The 24,250-nt window shown below is 45.3% G+C and overlaps 1 protein-coding gene across 4 annotated transcripts in view; it reads left to right on the top strand.

Moving 5' to 3' along the window:
- The window catches only part of ARFGEF3 (ARFGEF family member 3), a 146,568-nt gene that overhangs the window by 48,174 nt on the left and 74,144 nt on the right, over positions 1–24,250 (top strand). Inside the window, exons 5-9 of one of the 4 annotated variants that reach the window (XM_037842987.1) lie at positions 7,483–7,551; positions 15,613–15,744; positions 18,044–18,166; positions 20,953–20,995; positions 23,363–23,441. In XM_037842987.1, the coding sequence (XP_037698915.1) occupies positions 7,483–7,551; positions 15,613–15,744; positions 18,044–18,166; positions 20,953–20,995; positions 23,363–23,441 (446 nt within the window). The remainder of the gene's footprint in view (positions 1–7,482; positions 7,552–15,612; positions 15,745–18,043; positions 18,167–20,952; positions 20,996–23,362; positions 23,442–24,250) is intronic. The other 3 variants (XM_037842988.1, XM_037842989.1, XM_037842990.1) reach the window with 3 other exon arrangements.

Genomic DNA, 24,250 nt, shown 5'->3' with positions numbered 1-24,250 from the left:
GATGTGACAACCAATGAACTCGATGGTCTTTAGATTTCTTTTTACTTTTTCTTCTTTGAGGCATTTCCCAAAGAACTGTTGATAGCAGAGCCCAACTCCTGGAGCTAGAAGGTCTAGTACCTGGGGAGAGTTAACTTATCTGTGCCTGAGTTGTCTGATCCATACAATGTGAAAATAGCAGTAAAGACCTCTGAGAGTGGTGGTGGCTCTTAAGTGAGTTCATATAAAAGAAATGCTTAGTACCGTGCATGGCCCAGGTCAGTGCCAGTCTTCATTTTTATTAAAGATACATAAAAAGAATATGTGTAGTATAATAATAAAATGAACGCCTATGGACTCACCCAAACTATGAACTAGAGCGTTAGAAATGCCATTCTTTATGTGTTTCTTCTTCTTATCTCTTATTTCCTCTAGGGCCCTCATCCATACAGCCTAAAGCTGGGCTATTTTCTTCTATATTGGTGAAAGAGCGTGAGGGGCCTCATATATATCTGATACATGGTACATTGCTGATCCCTAAAGAGGAACCTCATCATATTTATTACCGTTCTTGCTTAAAAGAAGAACTTTCTGAATTATTTTATGTACTTACCTTCCAAGTAACCATCTAGGTATATTCGAGATTCCACGTTTACAGGAAACACTCTGCTATTTAGCTGTGGCAATTCTTTTGTGCAACCTGTTATGCAGCTTCTGTTCTGTCCTACTAGGTGGAATTCATGTGATCTGGATAGTCCTAGAAGAGCTTTATAATTACTAAATATTTAACATATTGAGAGTCCATTTGGCTGTAGCCCTTTAAAAGCTCTACCTCATCTTGAGGGGCTTGGCTGGCCATGTCTGCAAGCACTGATCGTGATATTATCGAAAGCTTCATGGACATATGGACAGAGACTATCTCAGAGATGAGGATACCCTCTGGGGAGAGTCTGAGGTGGAAAGAGGAAAGGAAGGAGTAAGGGGCATATTGGGGAAACCTGTCTTCTTAAAATCCAGCTTTGAAAGGCTGAGATGAGGTCAAAATAAATTTGTTGCAGATTAAACTAGAGAAGAAAATTCATTGAACTTTTCAATTTGTTTTCTTTTAGACTTCACTTTCATATTTCCATTGGTTTGTTCAGTGAATATATTTTGATTACCAACAATGTATAAAACTCCATGTAGGATAGAAAGCAAAACACTCAAAGACAAATGTTTGTAATCTAGTAGGAAAAGGATGAAGACACACAAATACTATAAATCAAGGTAGCTGTGTATATGGTTTGAGAAGAATAGTTGAATGGGAAAATTCAGAACCACAGTCAGCTGGGACAATAACACTTCAAGACGGAGATACAGTTAAATTGGATTTTGAAAGGTGGGTGGGACTCAGGTAATTATATTGGGAGGGAGGGCATTCTTACAGAGAAGGAAAATCTTGAAGTTGGAAGAGCACAGGGTATGAACTGGAGTTGGGGTGGGATAGTGGTGATGAGCCCAGAGGGGACACAGCGCAGATCCTTGGCCTGGTCAGCTTGGGCAGTCTGGGCCTGTGGACACTGGGAGCCTTGGAGTTGGCAGGAGAGTGACACACCCAGAGCGGGATGCTGGAAGTTGAAGGGGTGTGGGAAGAGCTGTATGCAAGAGGTCTGGGAATCACAGAACCATGTCAGAGGCAACGACACACTGGAAGAGTCTAAGCTAGAGGTCCCAGGGACTGACACCGGGTTGGTGGCCGCCACAGCCTACACTGCAGAAAGAGAATCAGGTGCAACCGGTAATGTGCAGTAGAGTAAGCCATGAAGTAGGTGAAAGAGGAAAACTCCAAGATGGCTCCAGGAACTGCTGCCTGTGTCATGGGTGTGAAAGAGCTGATTTAGAAGAGTGATATTAAGCTCAAGCTGTCAGATCTCAAAGAATTATAAGATTTATTGAAAGAAGCACAAGTGTTTAATGATGCGAGATATCTCAAAATAGAAAAAGTCCATTGTGAATCCCATCACTATGACTGATTTTTGTATGTTCATTTCTAATCCTGTCTATTTGTGTGTTTACAGTTGTAGTCATTGTGCTTGTAGGATTTGATTTCTTGCTTTTCGTTTCATTTTAGAAGATAAGCATTTTCCACATGGCTGTGTTTACTCTAAGTACAGTTTTAATGGTTGCATAATTGTCAGAATTTTAGTGCAGGAAGAAGTGTTAGCTGTTTACTATATTAGAGGCTTAGTGAGGTCACTGTGCTGTTCATGAAATTGCATATATTCAGTTATGATGTGCAGAAGCTGAAACGAAGGATTGAAACTTGAGAGAAATGTTGGCTCTAGAAATAGATTCGTGAGGCCTCTGGAGCGAACAGTTATGAGAGTTTGTGAAGCAAGTTTAGAGAAGGAAATAGGAATAAGAATGGGCTTGTTTCTTTGTCCAAGTGAATTAGCTAAATTCATTATAATTTAACTCTTTTTTTTTTTTCTGTGAATGGCACTGGTACAGTGTTTCCTAGAATTAGGTGCTTAAAGCACATCCAGTGAATATCAGCATCTTATTACAGGTGGCAAGAAATAAGGTCCAGAAAAAGAACTGAGATGTGGCCACAAACCAATGAGTAATTTGAGGTGTTTCCCAAACTAGATGCTCTGGAGCTGTAGCGAAATCTTCTCATGAGTAAACAAATCTCTCGGAATAACTCTATGTCAGAATTTGAGCCAGTTGAGCCAAAAAGCGTTTTCTCAAATTACCTGCCACTTCGGCCTAAGGTAAGTCAGGTTTAGTAGTCAGTGGAAATGAAACAGATTGATTCATTTCCTTTGGGTCAAAATAGAGTTAGGGGTTATAGCTCGACTACCCTCAGGCCGGGCGAGGGCCCCGTGATTCAGCCCAGGCTGCTTGCTGGAGGTCTGGGTTCTAGCTTGGAGCTTCTGGATGCAGAAATTCTGCAGAGGTTCTCAGTTATATCCACAAGGCATGTGGGGTATACATGATCTACATCACGGGGCGATTTGGCCCCCCAAGGGACATTTGGTAATATCTGGAGACATTTTGGGTTTTGACAACTGGGGGATGCCACTGGATGCAGGGGCCAGTGTTGCTGCTAAACATCCTACAGTGCACGGGACAGCCCCCCACAATAAGTATCCAACTAAAATGTCAGCAGTGGTGAGGTTGAGAAATAAGAAAAAGATGCACATCTTTGGCACTCACATTTTGGACTTCGATAAGAAAATGTCCCCTGAATTCTGTGTCCTTACTCTGTGACCCCCCACACTGAAATACACCTCCTGCGGGTCTGCTGTCTTCAGAGGCCAGACCGCGCTTTGTGGCTGGTGCGTGGGCCCCGACGGTTTCTGCTCCATAGTTGGGGTCCCCGTGCAGCAGCCCCCAGGCCACAGGCCCACCCTGAACCCAGCAGGAAGGCGTTCAGCGCCTCCGTGTTCCCCGCTCAAGGCTGAATTTGGCAGAGTAACAGAACGGGGATGTTTTTAAGAGAAGGCATTTTGCAATTTCCTTGAAATTTATGGAGTTTCAGGCAGCTAGGCCGGAAGGAAAGGTGTCAGCCAGCGCCGGGGCGGGCTCTGAAAGAGCCGGGGTAAAGGCGGCACCCTCTGCGGCCGCGCTCACATTTCACTTCCTTGAGCTCCAGCGGTTGGTTTTGTTTGGCTTGATTTATAAATAACAGCTGGCATTTGGAAGAATGGACCCACCGTCCCCTCAGGGGCACTTGAATGTGTAAATTCAAGCAATCTTCAACAGTGAGAGAAAGGGGAAGACAGTTGCTTATTCCTGGCAGATGCCCCCGCGTGCCGGGAGGTGGGCCGGCCTCCCCAGTCAGCCCCCTGTTCCGGGGTTCCCTGTCTTCTCTCCTGGGTGTTTTGGGTTCCTTGCTCTTTTGAATACAAGGCAGATTCTGTTTTCTTTACTTTATTAATTATATGTTACACCGTGTTCAGTTCAGAATCCCACTGAAGGATTCCTGTGGCATCCCAGCCCCGTGATGGGAGTCTCTCATCTGCAAAACCAGGACGGTGCCGTGTGTCCCTCTGAGACCCCAGAGCAGAGGAGCCCCAGCTGACAGCGACTTCCCCGGCACAGGGGGAGGAGGAGGAGGAGCCGGGGTGGGATGGAGAGAACTTGGGGCAGTAAGCATGGGCAGGGCCATCTCTAAAGGATTTAGGCTTTCAAATATGGATTATCTGATTTTCCCGATTCCTTTTCCACTTAAAACGAGCCCAATCACTTGTGCCAAAGGGCTGCTGAGCTCCATCACAGAAAGACTCTGTTAATCTCTCTGAGAAGACAGTGGAGACGGGCGCCATATGCGCCATTTTTTAATTATTCAGTTAAGTTATTTATTCCACTATATGAGGTGAGCTGGGAATTTTAAAGCTAAGGGGGTAGAGGACACAGACAAAGTCACACAGCAGATAAATGCTGAATCACAGCCCCTGCGGTTTGGACGGGGGGCAGGGGTGCCTGGTGGGGGGACCCCATCACTGCCACAGCCACCCCGGGGAGAAGACAACCCAGGTGCTCCCCGTCAGAATCGCACACCTGTGATCCTGAGCACCACCTCGTTCTCTCCCACCCCTGCCCCTCTCTACTGCAAGAGTGACCAGGTTTTCTAGCTCTTCTCACTTGTGCCCAGGTTCCACTTCGCTTTCTCCTTTCCAGTCTATTCATTGTTTTATCCGGAGTTAATCTGTGCATTTTACACAGAGGGCTGCTTCTTGTGTGTCATTACTATTTTTTTATTATTGGAATTTTTATTAGCCATTGTAATGACTTTTCCATTTTCTTGGAAGGCAGTCCTGGTTTTCCCCACTCCCCTCTTAGCTCATCTTTGGAGGCAGTGCTGGCAAGCTGCATGGCTTTCATTCAACTTCCTGCTGTTCAGTGATAATTTGGTCAATATGCTTTAAGGACCCTGTGAGGGCTGTTTTTAAAATTGCCTTGCGTGTTTAGAGCATGCTCGAGGCAGACGTTCTCAGTATGTTAATGTAAACTCTTTACTCTCTCATTATGCAATGGAAGTCAGACCTTTAAAATTAATTTGCAGTTGCCCTGCGTTTCTCACAGTCTGTGCTTTAATCCACCGAATCAGTGCTTGCTGGCTGTTGGGGACATCCACCGTTCCTCCACTGATCATTTTTGATAAGCTGTTTCTGCCTGATGCGATGTCAGGGTTGGGGTCCCGGGACCCTGAATCAGCGCTGTCCTGCTTTCTGCCCCAGAGACTGGGCCTGAGCTGAAAGCCAGCTCTATCCGTGGGCTTTGCTTTCCCGCACTGTTAGTTTCCTCAGGTAGCTCGGTGCATCCTTGGACATTGGACTCCAGACACTAGGTGTGGTGAGCCTTTTCGGGGGTTCCTTTGGAACTGCTCGGCCTTGGCTGTGGGTAGGCGGGTGCAGGGACCCTCAGCTTCCTGCAGACTGTTGTCGTGAGGCCTCCCCTCCATCGGCGGGGCCTCCTCTGCCCACCTACCACCCCTCCACGGGCTCCCAGCAGCCCCTGCTCCCACCCCCTCCAGCCCTGGCTGCCGAAAGTTGCTCTTCCTAACAGAAAACTGAGCTGGTTTTGGAAAACTTCTTTCTAACCCTCCTACAAATCATGGTGTCAGGCCTGTAAATCATACTCAGAATTCACCAGCTCTAGACAAATACACATGTCATTATTTTAAAGTTGAAGAGTGTTGTCAGTCGTTTTGTGAATACTTAAAACACAAAGAGCTAGAACCAGCTGACCTCCCACCTCCGCAGCCCACCCCTCAAAGCCCTCAGCTCCCACCTTCCCGCCTGCCCCCACCAGGAAACAGCAACTCCAGAGAGGACCTGTGTGATGTAGCAAAACTAAAAGGACCAGAGCGTCATCTAAGAAAGCCCCAGGGCCTTCCAGAGGCTGTGGACCTCCTATCTAAAGGGGAGATGATGATGAACAAGGAAATAAGCAAACGAGTAGCTTGGGGGTGAATGAAATGTGGCGATGCGAGGGGCCATTAGAGAGGACGGAATTGGCGTTGAGACCTGAGACCCACGGACGGGAAACCGACCAAGTGAGCGGGGAGGACAAGCATGGGGGGCCTCGGACAGGGGCTCAGGCCAGGGACCAGCCAGTCAGAGGCTTTGTGGGGACCCGGTTAGGTTCTGTCACACCCTATCCTCTCCGCCTTCATCCCTTCTTGCCCCCCAAGCCCCCACCCCCATGTTGGCCCTAAGACGAGAGAGAGCCACGTGGCCTTCCCAGGAGGCTGGAGGGCAGTGGCTGTGGTCCCCCTCTCAGCGTCATGGTGTTGGGGTGTCTTTATCTGGTGTCGACTCTTGGGTATAAGACACCATGAGAACCACCGTGAACTGATCTAACCTGTGGCTGAAATTGCCAAAAATCTCCCTTCCCTTTTTAAACTGCTTTCTCTGAAGGTACAACTCTCGCAAGGGCCGGCCGGACAGTTGGCTGGGACCGAGAGTCGGGGAGAGCCGTGTGGTCCCAGCTCTCGGCTGAACCCCGAGGGGCCCCGTGAGGTGCACCCCCCACCCTGGCTCAGTGGACCTGGCTGCACCGCCACAAATCTGCAGAACCTGATGGGAGACCTCGCCGGGCGGCTGGGCGGGCAGGTGGGAGGCAGCCGAGTCGGGGTCGAGGAGCAGACCCCAGCCCTTTGAAGTCTGGGACCCAGAGGGACAGGCGCGGGGTCAGGCCAAGGGAGTGGGAGAGGCCAGCCTCGGGTCTGCGAAATTAGGAGCAGTTCTTAAAATGCCACAAGTGTCTGTGGATTCCCTTCCCAAAAGGGAAATTTTAAATGGTCCTTAAAGATCTTGCAAATGTCGTTGACTCATTGTCTATGTAGCTTGGAGAATAATAAGCCCCATGCAGCTTTCTAGGGGAAATTGTAAGAGGGAGAGCACTGTCCTTAAAAGAATTTTAATCCTATTTAGGTTTGGGAAAGAGCCAGGGACAGGAAGTTACAGTGACATTTGGGGTCTAGGAAGACAGGGAGAGAGGATTGCAAGGTGGTCACACCACTTGGTTTCACATCTCAGCTCCACAATTTATTCACTGTGTGAGCTTGGACCACTCATCTGTTAATCTTTCTGAGTTTCAGTTTCCCTATCAGTAAATAGGAACCACCATATTGACACTTACTTGAAATGTCAGTCCAGACCAGTCATCTGATGAGCTTAGCATTTATAGCTGCCTGTTTTTTTTAAATTATTACTACTTTCACTTTTTGTTTGTGTTGTTACTGGACTGGCTCCTGGAGGTGCTGAGAAACGGGGCTCCTGGCCGGTCTTGCGATGATCCTTCCTTGGGGGGAGCTTAGCAGCCTCTGCTGATTCTAGTGTCGTCTCTGTCTTATTAGGGGACTGTTAGAGAGCGGTGGAGGGGTTGGAACGTTAGACAAAGGAGAAAGCAAGTGCACTATAAAGACGGGACTGCACCCGAGGTACATGGAAGGCAGCTTCACGTCTAAGTGCCTCACCCCTGTCTCTCCCTCCGCCCCCCGGCTTGTCACAGGTCCTGCTCTGCATCACCTACACCCCCACCTTCGACCTGAACGGGAGCGCCGTGCTGAAGATCGCCGAGGTGAGTGTGGGCCCCGGCGCCAGGCCCCCCTGTTTGTGCCGCCTTCCTCCACCAGCTTCACCTGGGCCTGGGATGGAAGCCGGGGGTCGGGGGGAGCCCTTCTTGGGTGCCACCGTGGAGAAGCTCCACCAAAGGGCTGGGGTGGGTGCATGCCACACGGTTCCCCTCCGCAGCCCCGAGGCCGCGTGCCTAGAACTCTGCCTGCTGGATGCTTTGCTTACCTGGCGAGGACCATGGAAATAACAGTACCAGGTTCCCTCCTCCGCTAGACACAGGGCAGTGCCCTCCCAGGCCCGGCTCCCCCAGATCCATTGAAAAGCATCGGATTTAAAAAAAAAATGGTTTTTAGGAGATCAAGTGTGAGATGTGGAGAGATGTCTATTGGTGACATCCATCCGTCTCCTGAACCTGACGGACGCATCTCGTTACAATAATCATAAACCTTCCCTCCTCCACGTGGCTGCAGCACCGAGTGACACGTCCCTTCCCGCAGGCCCAGGAGTGTGTCCAGCAGGAAGCTCGGCTTCCTGGATGCCTGGCGTATGCCTTTGGCTTTTGGAAACATGATCGTTCCAAAGCTATACTTTAATATGCTTAAAATAATTCTCCTTCCGTTTCTTGAAAAGAGTGCCTTCAGGATTCATATGTTCCAACAAGAAACCACAGTCAGGCCACCAAGAGACCAGGATTTCCTAAATTCTGCAATTATGGAGAAAGCCTAGCACTCAGCCTTCACTTCTCTTAGCAGATCCTTGTGCTTTTCACAATAGGCTGTGGCAGCAAGGAGTGAAAATTAAGAGCAAATTATTTTTGCACATGTAGAAAATGTTTACATGTCTGCCAAAAGAGAAGCAAGCAGCCGGTCAGCTGACCTGTCGCCGTGGTATAAATCATAAACAAACTTTCATCCTGTACTTGGTACTGGCCGCTTCAAATATGTGTTTTCAAGTGTGTATTTATATAGGGAGAAGGAACACCTGTACCACACTGACGTATTTACCCAACATAAGTGGAGAAATTGAGTAGTTGTCAGTATTTGGTTTTGATTGAATATTAAGCGATACCTGTGAATGTGCTTGCTGTTTGCAGGTTCACTTTTAAAGTGACAAAAGCCATTTCTGGTGATAGCAAGCAACAGGGTGGGCATGGAAGGCTCTGGTTGGGACTCTGCCTTTGAAGCAAGAGCGGGAGGTGCCAGGGCAGGCCACGTCAAACACAGGAGGCAAGTCCAGGATTTACATTGTAGCAGGACGTCAGCTGGCTGGCTGCCTCTTTCTTTTTGGATTAGACACATAACAATTTTCCATCTGCTCATAAATAATTCCACTTAATTTTCACTCAATCAGTGAAAATTATTTTGATTGCTGCACGATCAGCCGAGGGGAGCAGGGGAGGGGGCTGCGGAGGGGGAGGGGGGCTGCCAGCGAGGCCTGGCCATCTCCTCAGCGTCCTCCCAGGAGCCAGGTTTTGAGTGAAGGGATCTGAGTGATGCAGGATACAGTTCCTGGTCAGCAGATCCTGCCGTGCTAGACACACACCTCAGGCATTCCCCGAGGGCTCCGAGGGCCGTAGTGAAGGCTCAGCGTTGTATATTTTAGTACGGGGATCAGGCCACCAACCAGCAAACTGACCGGTATCACAGTAATGACAGCTTGTGATGAGGGATGTGGTGAAAATTAACAGGGGCTATGTCTTCACCTCCCAGGGCTTACATAATGCAGGACCACAAAGCTGGGGGCTTAAAGCAGCAGAAATGTGTTGTCTCACAGCTCTGGGGGCCAGACATCCAAAATCGAGGTGTGGGCAGGGCCCGGCTCCCTCTGAGACCTGTGGGCAGGAGCTTTCCTGGCCTCCCTCCTGGCTGTGGCGGCCCCCAGGTTCCCTTGGCTTGTGGCATCACCCCAGTCCCTGCCCCCGACTTCACTGGCCCTCTTCCCTTGGAGTCTGTGTTTCTGTGTCCAAATTTGCCTCTTATTTGGACGTCAGTTACTGGACTTAGAACCCAACATCATCCAGGAGGACCTCCCCCAAACAGAACTAATTCTATCTGCAAAGACCCTATCTCCAAATAGTCTACCTCTGGAGGTTCCCAGTGGATATGAATTTGGGGGTCTCCATTCAGTTCAGTCTGCAGGTCTACTATGGAGAGGAGAGTAGTCCCCAAGCAGCAGGGCAGCCATGGCCATCAGCAGCAGACTCTACACGACACACTGCCTGGATAGACAGGGTGACCCAGCTGCGGGCCGGGTGGGGCGTGTACCACACTCAGCACGCTCACTCATGCATAGCTCCCCTCTGGGTGCTCTGAGCCAGGGACCGTGAGGGGACACAAGGACACATGGCATCGCTCATTGGCTCTCATGGAGATGGGCCATGGACTCAAAGATGCTGTTACAGAGCCGTGCCAAACACTCCCTCGGTGCCTCCTCTGAGGGCGTTACCCATATTAAGCCACATCATCCATACAGTGACACTATGAAGCAGGGATGCCACCCATTCATCACAGATAAGGAGACGGACCTGGAGCGGCCACCAGCTGCCCACAGGCACCCAGCCAGGCAGTGGGGAAGCCAGGTACATGCCAGGCAATGGGGGAGCCAGGTGCACGCTAGACAGTGGGAGAGCCAGGTGCACATGAAATGGTGGGGAAGCCAGGTGCACACAAGGCAGTGAGGGAGCCAGGTGCACGGCAAGCAGTAACAGCTCACTGCTGAGTATGGGGCCCTTACGCCATGTGGCACGGGCATCATCAGCCTGGCTGTGGAAGTCCTGCGTTTCCAGGCTCTTCTCCCGCCCCCATGTAAATGGCGCCAGCTCAGAGGGTATGGGGCAGGGTGCCTCTCGCTTCATCCCAAACCGCACTCAGGCCCGAGTACCGCACAGGCCCGATGTTGAAGTGAAGCCAACTTTGCCCTTTACAGTGAAGATAGACCTTTCGATTGAGAGAGTCGGGTGCCTGAACTCCCCGCTAGCAGTGCTACGGGAGGTGGAGCGGGGGCAGGCCAACGGGGGGTGCCGGGGCCCTGTGTGAGCCTTGACTGTTTTCAGTCATTGCTTGATTAAACTTGGTGACCCTCCAGAGACAAACTCTCTCAGGTAGGGGAGGCCTTCCTTTCCAGTTTGTGGTCCTCAGCCCAGGCTGCACCTTAGAATCACCTGCGGGGGTGTTTAAAAATAAAAAGATCCCTAGCCTTGCCCCACCAATTGAGTTGTTTGCACTTGGGTGGGATTTGGCATCCAAAGTTTGTAAAAGCTCCCAGGTGATTCTTTCTACTGGAGAGGCTGAGAAAGACTGCTCTGATGGCTACTATTGTCCTAACTAGGCTTGATCTAAAACCTTATTGAAATACTCCCAGGCAGGGGCTGCCTTGCAGCCCTTCCTCTCTGCCATCATCTACTCCCCCACCCCTCAAATAGGGCATCCCCCACTGCAGCAACAGCCTCCCCAGGTGGAGCTCCCAGTAAGTTAAAGCTTTTGATTCTCCTAAGCCCCATCAGCTTCTCATTTGTCTTCTGCTCAGGCATCCCCTCATCTCCCCCTTCCCATTTGTCACTGCTTGGTAAATATCAAACACATTCCTTAAATGCTTTCAGTGTAGTGAGCTAAGGAGCTGATCCATAAGGCCCACTGTCAGACATTTAAAGGGGGTCATGCCACCCACCCCAATCCATATTTATATAATGTGTCATAAATCAGCATGGAGTAGGACTATTTATAGGAAAAGCATAGCCACAACTTAGATTATAAATATAAGCATACAGATCAGTAGTTACAAATACTAGGTTATGAGATGCATAATGTGTGGGTAATTTAGGCTAATAGCACATGCATCATCTGAAGTCATTGTTTACTTCAGATACATAAGATGGAAATAATCACTTCTCTTACTGGCCATGCTTATATTTCCTTAAATTGCAACACAGCTTAGAGCCTTTCAGGTTGTACCATAGAAATCTCTTAAGAAATATTTTTTTCATCAACAAAAAGAATTAATTACAAAAGAGAATTGCACGGCCATGAAAAATAATAGTAATCTGGAGACTCACTGAAGCCCAGGGATTTTGCAGGTCCTCAAGTGCTTTTCACCTGCTAATTTAGCCTTTGAGAATCTGCATCTCTGTTTTTAAAGTGGGACATTTCAGTCGGAAATCACCACCTAGCTCCTGGAAGCCTTCTGGGTTGTAGCTGAACTTGTCATAAAAAGAAGTCTCTTATAGAAAGAAATCCTCTTTTCTCCCATTGTCACTTTTGAAATGGCCAGGGAAACAATTTATATTAAAAAACAGAAACAAACTAAAAGCCACCTCAAAATAAAGCATCTAAAATTCCTGTGGAAATGTCAGGAAAGAATCCAGCCGTTCTTGCCCTTCTAACTCGGGCTTGCAGTGACTCTAACTCAAGAACAGTGTTTACCCTGAAACCTGCTCATCTGGAAATGAGACCTGTACGTCAGTGAGGAAAAGTACTGCTGAAATTGGTAAGATCACTAAGCTCTCCAAATGTAAATAAGAGGACGGCCCTCCTTTGTGTGTCCAGCTTCAGCTTGCTTCGTTCAACTGCGTAATAATGAAAGTTTTTCAGAGCAGAGCTTTCGTAAAGCAAGAGGAACAAGAACTGTCACCAATAAGTAAAAAATGGACAGTTAAGAAATGCCCAACCCATGCACTTTGTTCATTTTTATGAACAATCAATACCGACCTCCCTTAGGTGGACATAATCCTTTTCTTCATTGAATGAAAGCTGGACCCAAGATTTCTTTTAGTATTATGCCCAATTTAGAAGCTATGTTGAGTTACCTTTGCATGGGAAAAAGCTGTAGGACTAGGAATGGTCAAGGTCTTAGGGCAAAGGAAGAGGTGGAGTCATAGTTCAAAGCTCTGTGAAGCTGATTTGAAGATGGTTATGGACGCCATTCCCATGGGAAGAATTGGGGCATATTCCTGTGCCTATTGGAGATCCCACTGTGGGATTTCACAGTGAGAAAACCTAGTTCTTCAAGGTGCATTTGTTGGCTTGCTCTTACTGACTCATGGGAAACTGCCCATCTTGGACCCAGTGGCATGCTGTCAGGTTCAAGCAAAGTCCGTCTCAAAGATCATTGTTTTTGCTTTAAGATTCATTCTTTGAGACACTTCTCTTTTACACTCTACCCATCCATCCCTCCATTCCAGAACGTTGGTTAATAATAAAAGCTACCAGTTGTTGAGTCTAGGGCATGTCTGTAAGTAGCATTTTATGTACATTCTACTTTAGTCTTTACCACGAGTCAGCCAGACGAGGAGCCCCACGCAAGGTGAGGTGAATTTGCTTGCCCCGGTTTCCATAGCTAGATATTCAAACCAGACTTTTTAAAAATGTTGACATATGCTGTTAACTATTATGCTATATTGCTTCTTGGCTACCTTCAGTCTTAGAAAATGTAGAATCTTAACCATCGTGATATTGGCAACTGAGTGGGCTCTTAGCAAGGCACATAGTTAGATAATTGCTAAATGGTGTTTTTACATATGAGGCAGAATAATTGATGCATTTCACTTTTCTCTGACCTTGGAGTCGAGAGGTCTTCTGGAATAGGCCACTTTTGTGGACATCTTTATGTACCGATACTCAGTTTATCTTTTCAGGGGATCGCGGTAACACCACCACAGGGTCTAGAGCCTAGGAATAGTCCCAGCTGTTCTCTGGGGGGCTTAAAAAACACTGATGCTCAAGGCCTGCCACAAAGATTATGGTTTGACAGTTCCACTAACCGCTAAAGTGTTTTTTTAAATTGACCTGACGTATCACTCTTGGAATGATCAATATTACTTTTGGGTTTTACTCTGATATGATAGCATTATTTCTGAGACATGCCTTAAATAAAATATTCTACAGTTAAGGAGCAGATAATCTCTAAACAGGATCCAGAAGAAACGTACACAGATGACCCTATCCCTTTTCCTGGGCGGCGTCTTATTTGTTGTGTTCTCTGTGAGGTTAGGAGGAGTGGTCCTGCCAACTGGCAAGAAAACCGGACAAAGGCACATGGCCACGATCCCCGGAGTGAGGACATCCTGTGCTCGGGACCGTCCCCTCCTCTCCTTCCTGAGCCCTTTCTTTGCCTCCTCATGGGCCGTTCTCTTTGTCAACTCCGATTTGTCACCTCTGAGGTGTTTGTCCTTTGGCTACCTAGTGCTGGAAGAGCTTTGAGCAAGCCGGCCCTCCTTTTGTGAGGAATTTCTGCACTGCCTTTGTGCTGGTTTGGATGTATTATGTCCCAAAACGCCATTATCTTTGATGCAGTCTTGTGTGGGCAGGAAACGTACTGGTGTTGATTGAGTTGGAGACTTTTCATTGGATGTTTCCGTGGAGATGTGATCACTCACCTGTGGGTGAGATCTTTCATTGGATAATTTCCATGGAGGTGTGGCCCCACCCATTCAGTGTGGGCCTTGATTCGTTTACTGGAGCTCTATATAAGCTCAGACAGAAGGAGCGAGCTTGCTACAGCCAAGAGGGACACTTTGAAGAATTCACAGGAGCTGAGAGAGGAACTGCAGTTTACAGAGACATTTTGGAGATGGCCTTTGAAAGCAGATTTTTGCTCCGGAGAAGCTAAGAGAGGACAAACGCCCCAAGAGCAACTAAGAGTGACATTTTTGAAGAGAAGCTGAAGCCTAGGGAGGGACTTCCTGGGAGAAAGCCATTTTGAAACCAGGACTTTGGAGCAGATGCCAGCCACGTGCCTTCCCAGCTAACAGAGGTTTTCCAGACACAATTGGCCATCCTCCAGCGAAGGTACCCAATTGTTGATGTCTTACCTTGGACACTTTATGGCCTTAAGACTGTAACTGTGTAACCAAATAAACCACCTTTATAAAAGCTCATCCGTCTCTGGCATTTTGCATGCCGGCAGCATTAGCAAACCGGAACAGCCTTCTTCCCTCTGACTCCCACAGCTGTGGAGTTAGTGGACACATTGGGCAATGCAGTGTCCTCCCTGCTTCATCTTGGGTTGGCTCACAGGCAAGGCTGGCTCTTGGCAGCCCCTCTGTGGGCCAAGTTAAAGGTTCTCTCTGCAGATAGGCAGGAATTGATGAGTTGAGTGGCGTTAAGTCATTATAATATGAACATGGAAGGGGAAGAGGGAAATCTCAGTCAGTTTTCCATTGTGTGCACCGGCTCTTTAAGAATTTCATTTTTATTCTTTATTGTGTTAACATATATATAAGAATTTCCTTTTGAATTGAGATCCAAAAGGAAAATCTGCACACTTCCCTAACCCTGTGTAGTGTTTGGACTTACTTATATACAGATTTCCTAGGAATGGCAAAATGACTTGACTTCTCTCTCTGTGTGTTTGCACCAGCAGAACCCATGTGTTGGGGTTCCCTCACTACCCCCCGTCACAGCCCCTCACTTGTTGTAGGAAGGAAACTGTTTCAGAGAGAATAAGAAACAGCCTGGCCATGAACTTGTCACCACAATGCTTCATAGAGTTTAGACCTATAGTCATTACCAGAATTTCTTTGGTTCTAATGTGCTTACAAAGCAATTATAATCTCTCTCATGGAGAAGACATTTCTCCTGCTTTCCTCTCCTAGTTCCTGATTCTTTGTATATTTTATCACCATAAATTGTTTTTCATTTCCATGAAATTTTCTAATTGGAAACATACTAGTTCTCTTTGTGGATCTTACTGCTCAATATTCTGCAGTATTTTATCAAAGTAGTGCCACTAACCCCCTTCAAATGGGGAAGGGAAGGGAAAATGCAGTTCAACAAACTGAAGATCATACGTATTTTGCAAAGCGAGGTGAATCTCTATTGCAGCAGCTTCTTCAAAATTTGAAATCACTTTGGCCAGCACAGACTGTCCACTGCATTCCACCATGCTGCCTCATAGTCAGCAATCCAGCGATTTCACCCCAGGTGAACCTGGTCCTGTTATTTATGGGTCCACATAGTCAATGATATAAAACTAGTACTGCTTACGTATGGCTAGTGGGCTTGTGTTTTCTTGTTCTTTTTCCTTCTGCTTTGGTTTGGCTTCACTAACCATTTGTGTTTTTGTTCTCAAGTTTTGTTTAGCATGCCATAAAGCTGGAAGTCCACAAATGCATGAAATGATCAATATCTCCCTTACGAAACTCCTCAGTGCCCTTTGTCTTCGAGCGTTCCCTGGCGACCAAGGGCCTGGGGCTTTCCACAAGGTACTTGACTTGGCCCTTTCAGCCCCTGTGCAGGACGGAGGCTTTTTAAGTGTTGGTTCTGCACGATGAAAGCCAATGCTGGGGAGACTAAAAGAAGAAGTTGACAATCCCTTTTCCAGAAGCCCAGCCTGCCTTTGGACTTGGTTTTCTATACTCCTCTGATTCAGTGTGCTCATTTCAGCACTTCTCTGAGATGCAGGGAGAGAAGCATTTCCACAGTGACAAGTCATTGGCCTGGAATACAATGGTTTATAAATGGAACCCCTAGTCTTGTGACCAGAAGATATCAGGATAGCTGATGAAGCATTTCTTTCTGGGTACCTAAAGACACAGTGATATTACCAAATGAATACCTGGGCATTTTTATTTTTAACAGGATTCCCTTTTGTCATATTCAGTATTTATATGCACAACTTTAGCAGAAGGAGCTGTTTAGATTAATGCATTTTTTTAGTAGAGTGAACATGCCCATTTTCCCCCTTGATAAAATGCCTCTTGTAGTAAGTCATTTCCAGTATTGTACCTGAAGGATTAGCAATAAAACACACACACAAAAATTGTGGTGACATTCAAACTGAAAGAAATACAGTTGGAATTTGGGAGTTGTCATCTGTTTACAGCACTGTTTGTGTTGTATACAATTGGTCCCTCATACGTGTTCTCTTTCATGAGTCCAAAGCGACTACGAAATTTGTTGAAGAGGAATTGTACAGTGTCTCAGTACTCAATAGTTGTAAAGATTTCTTGGGAAAATGTAAGATTTAAAGAAAACTTAAATTATTAGATACGGACAGTACTAGTGGGCATAGTTACACTATGGAGAATTTGGTTTCATCGAAGTAAAACTGCACTCATTTAGATCTATTTTCAAGGTTTATAGACCATTTTATTACATGCAAAAAGAAAAGCCTTTCAGAATTAAAACACCTTTTTTTCTAAGTATGTATAAATTGAATCTTCAAATACATTATAATCCATGATCATCTGAGATAATGAATTTAAAATTGGCATGCCCTAAAATAGTATTTTGAAAAATAAATACTTTGGAACTTGTTCTTATTTTTTAACTATAAAATAATCTAGGCTGACTTCCAACTCTACTGGTAAATTTTAAATGTTCATTTGGAATAGTAAGCATTCAACAGGAGATAGATTAAACTTTTAAAAAAATACTTGTTTTACTGGTTAACTTTACAAAAAGCTATTTATAGTGATTTCTGGCTGACAAAGCTCTAGCTTTAAGCAAAACAGCCGAAGTCAACATTTGTCAATCATCAAATTACTCCTGCCAATTAAGTGAGAACCCTGTATTTTCATTATAGACAATCTTGGAGCTATTCTTGCAAATATAATGTAGGGACATTAAATCCCTTCTCTGTGCTTTTGTGTCTGAGTATGCTTTGTAAAATTGAAAGCATAACCCACCTTACGCAGAGTGAAAGGTGAGCAAATGCAGAGCATGCGTTGTCACTCCCTATAGCTTCCAGAAGAATTTCAGGTGATAAAATCAACATCATCACATTTAGCATCATCATCATCAAATGAGACATTGTTTTCAAGGTAGGGTTCTCCGTGCAGCAGCCACCCAGGAGTCTTCCGAGGCTCAACATTCAGACTTGCAAGACCCAATCGCCTCCAAGACATTGGGTTCCCTTAGCAGGACCCTGGCCAGGAGCCCCAGCATGGTAGGGGACATCAGGCATTTCTCCATCAGTGGGTTCAAGAGGCCAGACTCCACCTTCCAAATGACCGTGGAGGAGCCCCAGCTCTCAGAGATGCCGCCCAGCCACTCCACGATCCGCTGCCTGAAAGCAGGCATTGCCCAGGGACACCCAGACCCGTGACCTCCCACCAGTCTCCTGCGATCCACCCAGCGATGCCCAGTCCAGCCACCCCGTTTTCACCATCAGCCACCCCGCCTACTAACAGCACACGGCCTGAGAGCTAACCCTTTCCTATTTTCAGCAGAGGGAGCTTTTCCTGATTCGTCTCTAACCATCTGAATTTGCTCCGCATAGAATTATTTGGCATATCTAAAAATCGCTATTTTGCATTCTCCTATGACGCTCAGAAGAGTGAGCATCTAAGAGCGGTAACCTTTAGGGAAATATTACCTTTACAATATACTAAAAAACAAATTTCCAGGGATTTTTTCTTATGTTTAGGACTTCTTTTTAACTGGTCCGAAGGCAGGCTGACTTTCTATTCAAGAGGACTTTACTGTCCTCCCTGGTTATTTCCAAAGAGTGCTGGGAGTGAACGGGGCCGACAGGACGCGTGTTGCTTGTTTCTTCACCAGGTGTGCGTTGAGACATACACGAGTAGCTGCCACCAGCGCAGTATAAACACTGCCGTGCGGGCAACTCTCAGTCAAATGCTCAGCGACCTGACTTTACAGTTACGGCAGAGGCAGGAGAACACGGTGAGCCTTGCGATGTGCACCTGTCCCCCAGCGTCCCGGCAGCGTCTGCGTGTCACTGCATGCCATGTGTCCCACGCCCGCCGCCCCTCCCACCCGGAACAGCGCCAGACGGGAGGAGCTCGCTGTCGAACGTGCATTTCTAGAATTTAAGCTCTTCCAATAGATTTTTGCCTGATCCACCCCTAAAACTTTGAGAATTGTTTTTCCATACAGTTTCTGCCATTTTTTAGTCAGTTTAAAAATTACTTTTTTAAAAAATCTTTTTTAAAACATCTCATATTGAATTTTTTTTAATATTAAAATACCTTGCTACCACTGATAGAGTCACAAATACCCAGAAGTAAATTCGAAATTAGGAAAAAGGAAGAGCAGTTAACGACCCACTCTGAGGTCTGTTACACAAGTTTCCTTTTAGCTAAAAGATGGTGCAGAAGCCCTCCTTCACCTGCTGGTGCCATCAGGGTAAGGCTGAATCTGTCTTCACCTGCCATCAAAGCCCATTAGAGCATTTTGCCCTAAACTTGAATAGTTTGCCTAAAGTGAGTGTTCCTGGGGAAAATGTAAATGTAATTGGCTTCTTGTATATATTATCTTCTGGGAATATTAATGAGAAAATGATTCCTTTTTTAAATTGACTTTTTAAAGAAAAATCTGCTTCTAATAATTCAGAATAAAATTATTTTAAAATCTGCAAGGAGGGTTCTGAAATGAGAGTAATAATATTTTTTAAATAGGAAAACTCGATTGCAATCTGAAACATCTCAGAAATTAATTTTTTCAGAAATCAAGGGTTCATATTTAACTTCATCATTGTATTGTTTCCCTCTAATTTCTAGAGAAGCATGAAATTGAGGTAGAACCTTACGAATCATCTAGTCAAATTCTTTTATTCTGCATTTTATGAACAAGGAAGCTAAAGCCCAGGGAGATGAAATTTTCTCATCTAAAATTAATGAGCTTCTCAGTGAAAGCTCCAGAAATAAAACCCAGTCTCCTATCTCCCAGTCCGTGTTCTCAATTAATATGCATTTCAGCACAAACCGTACTGTGATTGCCTTTTTTTCTTTTGTGTTTGCTACAACCAAAGCCTGAATTTCTGTCATAAATAATATATATATTTTTAGCTTGCGATATTTTTATTACTTTAGTTAAAGTAAAAAAATAAGGTTTATTCATTTAAAAACTATTTTATTTATACTGGGATTTTGAATGTGGTGTGGGGGGAATATCAGTTTAAAAGAAATTCAAGTCTATACATAGAAAATACTGAGAAAAAAAGTAACTTTAATGGAAATAAGTCTAAGAATTTGAAGATTCTCACATTAATAACTAGTCATATCTCACCCTTGATAAATGGCCATATGCCCAAATACTGTAATAACAGTCCTAGTATCTTAATGTGTTATAGTTTCGAGCTTTCAGTTATACCGGTTCATTTAATCTTACTTTTAAGTTTTTAAATAGTTAAAAATCTTTGTAGGAGAGTGTCAGGTTTCAGGTAAAATAGCCTCCAGCTCACTTTAGCATCTCCTATTTCGCAGCCACAAGACGTGGCGCCAAGTCTCGTTCAGAGCCCGGGAACGCCTCAGGGTTCTCTGTCCTGTGCCTTTGGCTGTTGGGCTGTCACTGACCATCTGGACCCAGCCAGGTCCCAAATTAGGTGGAAAATTGTCACTTCCTGCTGTTTCCTTTCTATGACTCATGTAGTCCCTGGAGGTGTGATTCTGGGTCCTAGAAAAAAAAGATGCTCAGGGTGCTAATATTTAAAGCATTTGCGAAGTCTCTTAAAGAGAGACCTAAGTTCTGCCCACTAAAAATGGCTATTTTTGAAACGCTGTTGGAGGTTGGCTCCAGGAAGCGGTGGGTCGCCCCGCACACCCATCAGGCAGCACTTCCTGACTCAGCCCCAGGAAGACACGGTGAGGGTTCTCAGTAGGAGGAAGATTTAAGAGCCATGGAAAGAAAACAAAATCTAGAACGCCAAAAGCCTCCGCACGAAGTGTATATTCCACCTTATGCCCATAGGAGAAATATGTGCCTGTAACAAGTTTTCAACAACCTTCAGCGCCACAGGGTGATGTATGTGTCTGGTAGTTACTTAGCAAGGAGATGCTCTCTTATTATCTCCCAGTGCCATGAGACAGGTAGAGAAGGACCTCCTTCCAGTCCTCAGCTCTAGAGTCACTGAATTATCCCTGCGTGGGCAGTAAGTCTTCCTCCTTCTCAATGCCTGCCCTTCCCGAGTCTCCCTTCCCTCAAGGTCTGTTTCTGCCCTGATACTTCGGGACCTGCCTAGGCTCAGCTAGAGTGGCTGGTCTGCTCAGTAGAAGTTAACACGCTCCCCACCCAATAGTAAGACGACACTCCTGATCAGTGGTCATCTTTGGATGTCCAGGCACCTGATCTTCTGGTGACTGAGGCTGTATTTGCTGGGTGCCATTCACAGGGCAGATTCCTCTCTGTGCCCAAGGAGCTCACCTGTCGAGCAGGTGTTGCTCCAAGTCATAATTAACCCAGCACCCTGGATTCCATGGGGCTGGAGTTCCATGAAGTTTGTGGACTCTTGAATAACTTCTGTTTGGAACTGATCAGCTGCATTCCGGAGGTCATGGCCTTTCTCATTCACACCACGAGTAATGAAAAGTTAGTAAGAGCTGGAGGGTGTTGCTTAGCTGAGCCCAGAGCATTCAGGATACATTTTGTTTTCTAGAATCTTCCATTGTCTAAGGGTCAGGATTATTCTTGCCTGACTCTCCTAATTGTACTGTGTGTGTCTCTCTTACTAGATAATTGAAAACCCAGATGTCCCACAGGAATTCGGGAATCAAGGTATTGGATTTGATGTTTACCGATAGAGTTTAAAAAGCAGGTAAAAGAATGCCAAGGATGTGCTAGGTGCCGGGGATGTGAAAATGGCTGGGAACTCTCGGGTTAGTGTACATTCTCCTGGAGCTTCTGCTCAGCTCTGCCTGGCATGCTCATGGTGAATGAGCTGCCGTCTTCCTGTTCACCATGTCAACCACACCTGTTCCAGTGAGCTCTTCAGATGCCTCCCTGCTCAGGGCTGCTTTTTGTTTCTTTGTTTGTTTGCTTTTAGTTACTTTCTTCTCCATTGTCGGGTTTATTAGTTACTGAATAAATTTATTCAGTTTATTAGTTATTAAAATGAGAATTAGAAGTTTGTAGAACCTTCAGTGATGCAAAGTGCTCTTGCACCAGAAGAATGCTCATGAAATACCAATTTTTTGACATAAAAAACTGAGTCATCTGGCTCACAGGGGCTTTTGCAGAACAGACAGCTCAAATTCAAGAGCAGAAGAAAACAAGGTAAAGGGCTTCCATTCTGGCCCACAGGAAAGGGAAAAATAGAGATCCACGCATAATTATAAGCAACTGTGTTTTTTAAATGTATATATTTGGTAGTATTGGTTTCTGAGACATGAAAATTCAAATTATTTGTTTAAAAAATTAACATATAGGCTTTACTTCAGATTTTATTCAGTAATGACAAAAAATTGTTGAAAAATCTGTTTCTCATTGACATTTTAGCCAGTTAAGAATGGGGGGAAGGGAATGGGGGTGACAGAAGGTAAAAAAGGAAAGGAAGGAATGGGAGCAAGAGAAACAGATAAAAGCCATAATTAGGAGAAGTGAGAAAAATCAAAGAAATGAGAAAAAAAATGCTTTAAATCATTTCTAAAGCATCGATTGAGTGTGTGGTCTTAGTTGCATCTTGCCATGTTCTTGGTTTGTGGCCTCAAATGTTGCACCATCTTTTCATCTTTTGAAGCTCTCAGTTGTATATTCCAATATTTTCCACCTGTCTTTTCTTCTTTCTCAACTATTGCAGTTCTCATAAAATCTTCACCCTAATGTAGGATGATTTTATAAACCAAAAAAGGGGTCCAAGTCCTCTTACTCCAGAATATATCTTTAAGAAATATATTAGTAAAAGAAAAAATTGATGGGAGATGCATTTGAAATTAATCTAAAACTGAGTCTAAGCATTACTCATGGATTTTGCTCATTTCAAATTGTTTTATCATTATGCCTTATTATTTATTAATTATTCCCTGTAAAAGCTCCTGTGAGCCAGATGACAATTTTTTATGTCATAAAATTGGTATATCATGAGCATTCTTCTGGTGCAAGAGCACTTTACACCACTGAAGTTTCTACAACCTTCTATCTAATTTAGTAACTAATAAACCTGACCAAGCATTTATTTCTCTTCACCCTGTTCTCCTCTGACTTGACTTTGATTTGCTCTCTTGCATCCTTGCCATTTTTCCTTCATCCTCCTTGTCCTCATGGTCATCCATTCATTTCCTCCTTCATCAAATACTTAGCCTCACTAATGTCTAACATTTGTATAGATTTTACAAGGTTTTTATATTTCAAAATGTTATTTCTCTTGGCCCAACAATTCTGTGAAATCGGTATTATTTATTCCATTTTGCCAAAGATCAGTAACTTGTAGCCCAGAACGTGAACAGATTCCAAAGTCCAGGCTTTCCCCAATACCCCTGCATTGCTTCTGTGAGAGCTTTGGTGCTACTTTCTGGACCCTAGAACATGCTTGGAAAGAAAAATTATTTTTCTCACATTGGTTGTATCTCCCTTAAATACAAAGACTGTGGGCCCTGCAGATGCTGGGCAAGTAAAGTGGATAAAGATGGTGACTCAGTTATTTTTCCCCTTTTCCCTGGTGTGCTAGTTCCAAAAAAACCCATCTTTCTTCCTAGTTCCAAAAGCCCTGTCTTTCTGCCATATTTTATCCCTCTGGGATACAACTCAGAACTGTTCAGAAAACCCAGAAGCTTGGGAGGTCAGAAAAAGGGATAGGTGTTTAGCCTCATGGCCAAAAAATTGAGAAACTTGTGGTCAAATGTGTTGTTTAAATCACCCAAATCTCCTTTAACTAAGTATGAATGAATTTTATTTATAGTTAGAAACCATCCATTATTTTTTTTTCCTGGACTCTCTTTCGAGGGTTTTACTCCAGAAAGGAATGTTTATGTTCCATTCCTGTCTTCTCTGTAGTAGTCTTGATGGTTTTGGTGGCCTGAGGAAGGCTCAGCTTCTGAAAGTAATTTTTTTTTTCAGTCAGCAAACATCAGAAATAGAGGGAGGGAAGGACTGCGACTACTGGGGCCCCCTACTGGCCCTAACGCCTGTACCTCCTTTGTTTTAAAGGGTCAACTGTTGAGGCCCTGTGCGACGACGTCGTTTCTGTGCTTGCTGTCCTCTGTGAAAAGCTACAGGCCACCATAAAGTAAGTGCTTCCGGTGCTGCCACTCTTACCAGTAAGTGGCCTATTTCTGAAGTAACTTTTATCCACCAGATTATTTAAAGTTGTCTTCCTGTAGTGTTGGCAGATGGTAAAACCCCTAATTCCCCCATTGGTTCTCACCTGTCACTCAAGGGAAATATTTTCAGAAACTTTGGACAAGCTAGATTACTGAATACCATTACCAAATGCAATTTTCTGATGTGTGAAATGGAAAAACAATGCAAACAATACCTTACAAAGAAAAGTTAATCCCTCGAGAGTGGAAAGACTGTTGCCAGAAGAGTTCCGGAGGGCTAGTCCTGCCCTAGGACGTCCCAGCCATGTGATCTTAACTGAGTGTTCTCACCAAACCGTGCCACGCCTGCCTCCTCTGCGGGAGAGGGATGGGACCATGCAGTTTTCCTCCATCTCTTCCAGCCTTCCCTGAGTGTAGGAGCTCACACACGTCTTAAAGAACAGGTCACCCTGCTTTGACACCCTTTTCACATTTTTGCCCGCCAGCTTAATCAATGATATTAGTTCATTAAAGTGCTGACTGCTGCTCCAACTCTCTGTGCGACCGTTAATGAGAAAACCGACATGTCCATCTTCAAGCCAAACCACAGCCAAGCCAGACTTCCCAAGGTGGGGGGAAAAGGCTCCCCCAGTGACATATACAGTTAACGGCAACATTCCACAACACGGTCAGGTTGTGAAGTGCCCTTTGAGTTAGGAAACACACATTGAACTGCATTTCCTGGTGGGTAGAATATTGAACAATTCAGAACATTCTTACTCATGGGACTTCATAC

Source organism: Choloepus didactylus, chromosome 7, assembly GCF_015220235.1.
Source record: "Choloepus didactylus isolate mChoDid1 chromosome 7, mChoDid1.pri, whole genome shotgun sequence".
NCBI lineage: Eukaryota > Metazoa > Chordata > Mammalia > Pilosa > Megalonychidae > Choloepus > Choloepus didactylus.
The sequence above is the reverse complement of the archived record's forward strand: the minus strand, read 5'-3'. Positions and strand labels throughout refer to the sequence as shown.